The 8,542-nt window shown below is 47.0% G+C and overlaps 1 protein-coding gene across 1 annotated transcript in view; it reads left to right on the top strand.

The window, feature by feature from the left end:
- The first annotated feature begins 1,404 nt into the window (after nt 1-1,404).
- The window catches only part of LOC138746655 (collagen alpha-1(II) chain-like), a 76,370-nt gene continuing 69,232 nt past the window's right edge, over nt 1,405-8,542 (top strand). The window contains exons 1-8 of the mRNA XM_069904943.1: nt 1,405-1,714; nt 3,240-3,256; nt 4,646-4,678; nt 5,266-5,298; nt 5,495-5,548; nt 6,418-6,519; nt 7,002-7,079; nt 7,789-7,833. Of these exons, the coding sequence (XP_069761044.1) occupies nt 1,405-1,714; nt 3,240-3,256; nt 4,646-4,678; nt 5,266-5,298; nt 5,495-5,548; nt 6,418-6,519; nt 7,002-7,079; nt 7,789-7,833 (672 nt within the window). The remainder of the gene's footprint in view (nt 1,715-3,239; nt 3,257-4,645; nt 4,679-5,265; nt 5,299-5,494; nt 5,549-6,417; nt 6,520-7,001; nt 7,080-7,788; nt 7,834-8,542) is intronic.

Below are 8,542 nucleotides of genomic sequence, written 5' to 3'. Positions count from 1 at the left end.
CAACGATTCTTCCCCAAGCAAAACGTTTCGGTAACAATCAGGGCCCGGGGTAAGGTGTCCACAACCTTTCCTTCCCACCTGAAGTGATCCCTTACCGATCACGGATCACCGATGGCACAGGGATTGGTTGGAGTGGGGAGAAGAACCCCTGCGTTCGATGGATTAAACCTCAATTAGAAACTAATTTTTGTATCAGAAGCCAAGACTGACCTGGGTGATTTATGGAATAAGTGACCAGAGTTAGGTTCCCAGCAGGTCCAACGTTATTGTTAACTGGGAGACATTAGAGGGATTAAACCTCCATTAAAAACTGAGTATTAGTGATCCCTTACTGATTGCGGATCGCCAATGGCGCAGGGATTGCTTAGAGTGGGAAGAAGATTGGGAATCCCTGCGTTCAAAGGATTAAAGCACAATTAAAACTAATGTGTATCAGGTAAAATTAGTTCAATTGGCTTTGGCCACAGCTGGGAAATGTATTGCCATAACTTGGAAGCCGGGTATTGGTTCGGGAACGGACAGAGGTCCGGAGTTAAACTCCACCTGAGAAAATCACATACAATTTAAGTCAGTGATTTTTAACCTTCTTCTTTCCTCTCTAAGTAATCCATACGGCATCAGTGCTCGGCTATCAGTAAGGGATTGCTTCAGGTCATATGTCCGCGGAAAGAAAAAGGTTGAGAAACCCTGTTTTCATTGTCCCTGATTGACTCATGACATGCATGGTTTGAGATCTCCAAAGGACAATTTTTCCAAAGCAAAATATTTCAGCAAAAGATTGGAGGTCTGAAGCATGGATTCTCAACCTTCCCTTCCCACCCAAATGCCACCTTAAGCAATCCCACACTGATTGCAGAGTATAGGGGTTACTTTAAGGGGTTTGTGAGTGGAAACAAAATTAGCAGGATTAAACATTAATTAAAATTGAGTGTACGTCAAGTAAAATTGGTTCAAATTCCTTTGGCCATAGCCGGGAAATGTATTGCCATAACTGGGAAGTCGGGTATTGGTTCTGGAACAGACAGAGGTTTGGAGTTGTATTCAACTTGAGAAAATCATGCACAATTTAAGGCCCAGTTGTTCTCAACCTTCTCTTCCCACCGAGTCAATGAGGAAATGATTAAAACCTTCCCTTCCCACCCACACACCACCTTAAGCAATTGTAGAGCATATGGTTTACTTAAAGGGGTTTGTGAGTGGAAAGACAATTATAGAGATTAAACCAATTAAAATTGAATGCGCATCAGGTAAAATTGGTTCAAATTTCTTTGGCAACAGCTAGAAAATATATTGCCATAACTAGGAATTCGGGTATTGGTTCGGGAATGGACGGAGATTCGGAGTTGTACTCCACTCTGCTAATGATTGGGGTCTGGAGACACTGTGTTTTTGGCATCTCAAGCAATGGATGGGGACTTGTTCTCGGGATTAAAGCTCTTCAGCTGCTTCTGGGCCACTAATCGATGTCTCGCCCTCTCTCTCTCCCTCCTGGCATCCGCGCATGGCCCGCAAGGGAGCTGCGTCCAGGATGGGGAAACCTACAGGGACAAAGACGTCTGGAAGCCCGAGCCATGTAGGATCTGTGTGTGCGACGCTGGGACCGTGCTGTGCGATGAGATAGCGTGCCGGGAACTGCACGCCTGCGCGAACCCCGAGATCCCCTTGGGGGAGTGCTGCCCCATCTGCCTCGAACAGCCAGCTGCTTCTGCCAACCGTAATTTATCCGTCTAACTCTCTAACCACCCCCCCCACCCCCGCTGTCAGTGTGAATAAATTACGGTAAACCGTGGACAAGGATCCGAACCCCCACTCCTTGGGGGTGGATCTGTCTGTCGGCGGTCGCTTAGCTCCCTTTCAAAGCCTAAAGTGTGAAATCTCTGATTGAGGTCTTGTGCTTCGAGTTTCTGGTCATTTCCAGGGGAGTAAAGTCCTGAACATCAAATCTCCCCTCGTTCTTCTACCCTCCAGGGGAATAAATATCAAATCTCCCCTCCTTCTTCTACCCTCCAGGGAAATAAAGTCCAAAGTATCAAATCTCCCCTCATTCTTCTACCCTCCAGGGGAATAAAGTCCCAAACCTGTTTAACCTTTCCCTGAAACTCAGTTTCTGAAATCCGGGCTGCATCCCAGTAAATCTTCTCTGCCCTCTTTCTATCTTATTGATATCTTTTCCTGTAGTTCGGTGACCAAAGCTACACACAATGCTCCCAATTTAGCCTCACCAGTGTCTTGCACAACTTTACCACAATCTCCTGGACTCAATACTTTGATTTATGAAGGCCAATGTGCCAAAAGCTCTCTTTACAACCCTGTCCACCTGTGACGCCAATTTCAGGGAATTATGCATCTGCATCCCCAGACCTTTCTGGTTCTAGTGCACTCCTCAGTGCCCGACTGTTCCCCATGGACATCCCTTCTTACTTTTCCCTTCCGAAGTGTAAAACCTCATGCTTTGCTGCGTTAAACTACATCCTTCGTCCACCTTCCTGATAATCTCCTTAAAAATCTTATACAACTTTACACTTATGCCCCAACCCAGTGTCTGAACCAACCTCCCATGTGGGACCTTGTCAGATTCCTGACTAAAGGCCATGTAGACAACATCCATAGACTTTCCTTCAACTACCTTCCGGGTAACCTCCTCGATAAACATACAACTTTACCACAACCTCCTATTCTCAGTCCTTTAATTTATGAAGGCCAACGTGCTAAAGTCTCTCTTCATAACCTGTCTACCTGTGATGCCACTCCCGGGGAATTACATCTCTGCATTTCCCAGCTCCCCTCTATCCTCCCGCACTCCTCAAGGCCCGGCTGTTCCCCAAAGAAGCACAAGACCTTTCTTTAAAATCGCATTTCACCTTTTGTGAAGAAGCTGTTTGTGACTGAATTTTAGAGATAAGAGTTTCCAGCTTTTAACAATCTCGAGTGTTGTCTCACCCAGCTTCTCAAAGGTGGGGCTTGAATAAATCATGTTTTCAATCATGGTTTGATTTAACCTGGTCGCTACGCTTGAACAGGGACAAATAGAGGGAAGATTAGAGTCAGACAGACTTCCCGGGGTTATTTTAGTTGATGTTCCATCTCTCTGCCCACTGGCGCAAGCCTGGGATGAGTGCAGAAATTTATGTCAGCGCCCGCTGTCCCGCGGTGTTAAGTTGTGGACCGCGTCACTCATTGAAGACATTGCCTAACTCTGCATTTCTTACCCCCCCCCCCCACCCACCTCCCCTTTGCAGGGCTATCAAGATGGAAGGTAAGATTTCTCGACTTGTGACAGGCACATTATGTCCTAATAAATCATCAAGGGATAAAGTCCCGAACCTGTTGAACCTTTCCCTGTAACTCAGTTCCTGACATCCAGGGAACCTCCTAGTAAATCTTCAGGGGATAATGTTCCGAACCTGTTGAACCTTTCCCTGTAACTCAGTCCCTGACATCCAGGGAACCTCCTAGTAAATCTTCAGGGGATAATGTTCCGAACCTGTTGAACCTTTCCCTGTAACTCAATCCCTTAAGTCAGGGCAACGTTCCAGTAAATCCTCAGGGAATAAAGTCCCAAACCTGTTGAACTTTTCCATGTAACTCAGTCCCTGAAGTCTGGGAAACATCCCAGTTTATCTTCAAGGTATAAAGTCCTGAGTAAGTTGAACCTTTCCCTGTAACTCAGTCCCTGATATCCAGGCAATGTTCAAATAACGTCCTAAACATGTTGAAGCTTTCCCTGTAACTCATTCCCTGATGTCCAGGGAACTTCCCAGTAAATCTTTAGTGAATAGATTCCCAAAACTGTTGAATCTTTCCCTGTAACACATTCCCTGAAGTCCAGGCAACATCCCCATAAACCTTTAGGGGATAAAGTCCCTAAGCTGCTTAACCTTTTCCTGTAACACAGTTCCAGAAGTCTCGGCAAAATCCCAGTAAATCTTCAGGGAATAAGTCCCAAACCTGTTTAACATTTCCCTGTAATTGAGTTCCTGAAGTCCGGGCAACCTCCTGGTAAATCTTTAGGGAATAATATTCTAAATACCTCTGTCAAATCTCCCCTCATTGTTCTACCCTCTGGGGAATAAAGTCCTAAATATCAAATCTTCGCTCATTCTTCTACGCTCCACTGGAGCGTAACTTGTTTAACCTTTTCCTGTAAATCCCCGAAGTCCAGGCAACATCCTAGTAAATCTCCTCTGCACTCTTTCTCTCTTATTAATATCTTTCCTGGACAACATCTTCGTAAATTTTTCCTGCACTTTTTTTCTCTTATTGATAGCTTTCCTTTGCAACATCCTAATAAATTTTCCCTGCATTCTTTTTCTTTTATTGATATCTTTCTTTTGCAACATCCTAGTAAATTTTCCCTGCACTCTTTCCATCTCTTTCCCTTAGTTCGCTGACCAAAACCACACGGAGCACTCAAGGTTGAGCCTCACCAAAGCCATGCATAAGTCGAGCCGCACCTTCATTCACCTCCTATGCACCAAGGCCTCCTCCTGACCCCTTCCCCCTATCTTCCATCTCCGCACATTTCGGAATGAAAGGTTGTGGTGAAGTAACCCTCCAGTTTTCGCTTAATTGTATTTTTTTTCCCGCGGTGGGGGGTGCCCTAAAATTCCGACGTTCATGGCAACATCTTTGAATTCATTTCTAGGGGAAGAAAGGAGAACCAGGAAACATTAGAGATGTAAGTTTATATATTAATGAACGTTCTGCTGATGCTTGCTGCTGATTCAAAGTGTCACCCAATGTCACCCCTCTCTCCTCCCAACCCCACCCTCATATAGAGTTGTAAAACTATAGAATAACACTTACGGGAGGACCAAATACCCCTGAAAGGAAACTTCAGGGTAATTCTTCGAACGCAACATATATAGTTTGGGTTACAGAGCAGCACGACCAAACACAACTTAAGCATGACCTAACTTGAGAGAGCCATTTCATCAAATCTTTTCTCAACTTAAACATGATGTAACTTGAGAGAGCCACTGCATCAAATCTTTTTCCTTGTGGCCACTGGTGACCCCCTTCTGTCACAGCTCGGACTGAGATTTGGAATGGGGCAGGAAAACTTATTCTTCGACATAGGGATCCCGATGGATCACTGCAAGCTGAAGCATGTTGGGCACATAATGACGAGGTGATGGCCATTCCAAACATCTCACCCCCCCCCTCCAAAGTTCCTCTACGAACTGAGTGAAGGTCCCTTTCCCGAAGCACCTCTAACTGGAGAGACTGACTGAAATTTGCAATTTTTTTTTGTGTGTTGATCAGATGGTCGGACGCAGAGGACAAACTGGACCTGCAGTGAGTATCTCCAGCGAATAATCTTCATCTTCAACATTTCGGTAGCTAAAGCCCCTCTCCCCATCTCATTCCAAGTCCCGGCTGTCTGCCCTGTATCCCCTGACTCATTCGGTCCCTGTCAAACTTATCAACTCGTGATAACCAACCGCGAACGGCCCCACATCTTATCAAATTGCGATCACCATTTTCTCTTCAGGGACCAGCTGGAGAGCAGGGATCAAGGGGATTGCATGGACCAAAGGGGGAACCGGTGAGTGAACACTCCCATCGCTCTCTCCACGTGAAGAAATCCCCCCCAAAACATTCCCCCTCCCGCTTAATTCATCGCTCTCTCCAGGTGAAGAAGCCCCCCCCCCTGAAACTTTCCCCCTTTCACCCTTAACTCATGACCTCTGGTCTGTATCTCACCTCCCCACAGATGGGAAAAGCTGGCCTACATTTACTCTGTGTGTCCCCCCTCATAATTTTAAACACTTCTATCAAATCTCCCCTCGTTCTACCCTCCATGGGAATAAATATCAAATCTCCCCTCGTTCTTCTACTCTCTAGGGGAATAAATATCAAATCTCCCCTCGTTCTTCTACCCTCCAGGGAAATAAATATCTAATTTCCCCTCATTCTTCTATCCTCCAGGGGAATAAAGTCCTAAATATCAAATCTCCCCTTGTTCTTCTATCCTCCAGGGGAATAAAGTCCTAAATATCAAATCTCCCCTCGTTCTTCTACCCTCCAGGAGAATAAAGTCCTAAATACCTCTATTGTCTACCTTCTTGGTAATCTACCCAAAAAACTTGTGCACCTTTACCATAATGTCCTGACCTAGAGTCAGAGCCCTGACTAAAGTCCATGTAGACAACATCCGCAGCCTTTCCTTCATCTACCTATTTGGTAATCTTGTTGAAGCCCTGACTAAAGTCCACATAGACAACGTCCACAGCCTTTCCTTCGTCTCCCTTTCTGGTAAACTCCTCAAACAACTCTAAAAGGTTCATTAAGCACGCCGGGCCCTGCCGACTGTCCAAATGCTTGTGCCCCCCCCAGGTGTGGAGGGCCGTAGCATATCCTGAACCTAATCATTCCTTCCCTGTCCTCACCTCTTTTCTCTCGCTCTTCTTTCAGGGTTTGCAAGGGCCTCGAGGCAGAGATGGGGACCCCGGAACTCCAGGAAATCCAGGACCCCCCGGACCCCCTGGAACATCTGGCATGTCTGAACTCGGTGGAGTATGTAACTTTCCCACAGTCTTTATAAATTGTATGCGATAATGCTACCAACTTTCCCATGGTCTTTATAAATTGTATGCGATAGCGCTACTAACTTTCCCATGGTCTTTACATATTGTGTGTGATAGCACTACCAACATTCCTAAGCTTTTAAAAAATTGTTCACTATTTCCTCTCTCTCTCTCCCCCACTCTCTCTCTTCCGCCGCGACTTTCTCACGAGCGTGTTATCCCATAATGTGATACTTTAACTTTGGACATGTGTATTCCATGCATAACATTGTATGAGACAATGTCGTGCACAGAATGAAGTATCATTTATCGGATCCCTGGGGGTTGGTGGCAGGAGGGCAAGTTGCGGTCAGCGGGAAAGTGGATGGCATCCAGGGAGAGGGTGACCCCAGTGGGGAAATGACCCAGGATCTGAGACCCAAGAGCTAATTCGAACTGGTGTGTTCCTTTGGCTGGAAATTGTTTCTGCAGAGCTTCGCTTCCCAGATGGCTCGGGGGTTCGACGAGAAGGCTGGAGGAGCCCAGATGGGTGTCATGCAAGGCCCAATGGTAAGTAGAGCCGTTTAGTCCCACGCGTCTCATTACTCAGGGTGTGAGCTGTCTGGTCCCTCTTCAACCACAATTGGGATGTTGCCTGGACTTCAGGGATGGAATTACAGGGAAAGGTTCAACAGGTTCGGGACTTTATCCCCTGAAGATTTACTAGGACGTTGCTCGGACCTCAGGGACTGAGTTACAGGGAAAGATTCAACAGGTTCAGGAATCTACTGGGATGTTGCCTAGACTTCAGGGACTGAGTTACAGGGAAAGGTTCAACATGTTCAGGACTTGATTCTGCAGGAGTATAGGTGAATGAGGGAAGATTTGATATTTAGGACTTTATTCCCCTGAAGGGTAAAAGAATGAGGGGAGATTTGGTATTCATTCCATGGAGGGTAGAAGAATGAGGGGAGATTTTATATTTAGGGCTTTATTTCCCTGGAGGGTAGAAGACTGAGGGGAGATTTGGTATTAAGGGCTTTATTTCCCTGGATGGTAGAAGAACGAGGGGAGGTATGATAGAGGTGTTTAAAATTTTGAAGGGGATAGACGGAGTAAATGTAGGTCAGCTTTTCCATCTAAGAGGAGGTGAGTTACAAACCAGAGGACATGGGTTAAGGGTGAAAGGGGAAAAGTTTAGGCGGAACCTCATTACACAGAGAGGGGGTATTCCTGGAAGACTCCGCACTATCTAACTCGATCTGTCTTCCCTTGGTAGGGTCCCATGGGGCCAAGAGGGCCTCCCGGACCAACAGGCGCTCCTGTAAGTATATACTATCTCACCACATGGGACTGTGGGGCAGTGGGATCAGTGTGGGGACTGATACAGGACTGTGGGGCAGTGGGATCAGTGTGGGAACTGATACAGGGCTGTAGGGAGAGAGTGGGCAGTGGGATCAGTGTGGGAATAGATACAGGGATGTGGGGAGAAAGACAGGGCAGTTGGATCAGTGTGGGTATGGATACAGGGCTGTAGTGAGAGAGTGCAGCAGTGGGATCAGTGTTGGAATGGATACAGGGATGTGGGGAGTGAGTGGAGCAGTGGGATAACTGGGGACTGATACAGGGCTGTGGGAAGAGAGTGGGGTAGTGGGATCAGCGTGGGGACTGATACAGGGCTGTGGGAAGAGAGACAGCGCAGTGGGATCAGTGTGGGGATGGATACAGGGCTGTGGGGAGAGAGTGGGGCAATGGGATCAGTGGGGACTGATACAAGGCTGTGGGGAGAGAGCGGGGCAGTGGGATCAGTGTGCGGTCGGATACAGGGTTGTGTGGAGAGCATGGGGCACTGGGATCAGGGTAGGGACTGATACAGTGCTGTGGGGAGAGAGTAGGGCGGTGGAATCAGTGTGGGGACTGATACAGGGCTTTGGGTTAGAGAGACGGGGGAGTGGGATCAGTGTGGGGACTGATACAGCGCTTTGGGTTAGAGTCGGGGGAGTGGGATCAGGGTGGGGACTGATAGAGGGCTG

The sequence above is a fragment of the Narcine bancroftii genome, chromosome 12 (genome assembly GCF_036971445.1).
Source record: "Narcine bancroftii isolate sNarBan1 chromosome 12, sNarBan1.hap1, whole genome shotgun sequence".
NCBI classification, from domain to species: domain Eukaryota; kingdom Metazoa; phylum Chordata; class Chondrichthyes; order Torpediniformes; family Narcinidae; genus Narcine; species Narcine bancroftii.
This window is presented reverse-complemented; position numbering and strand designations above follow the sequence as displayed.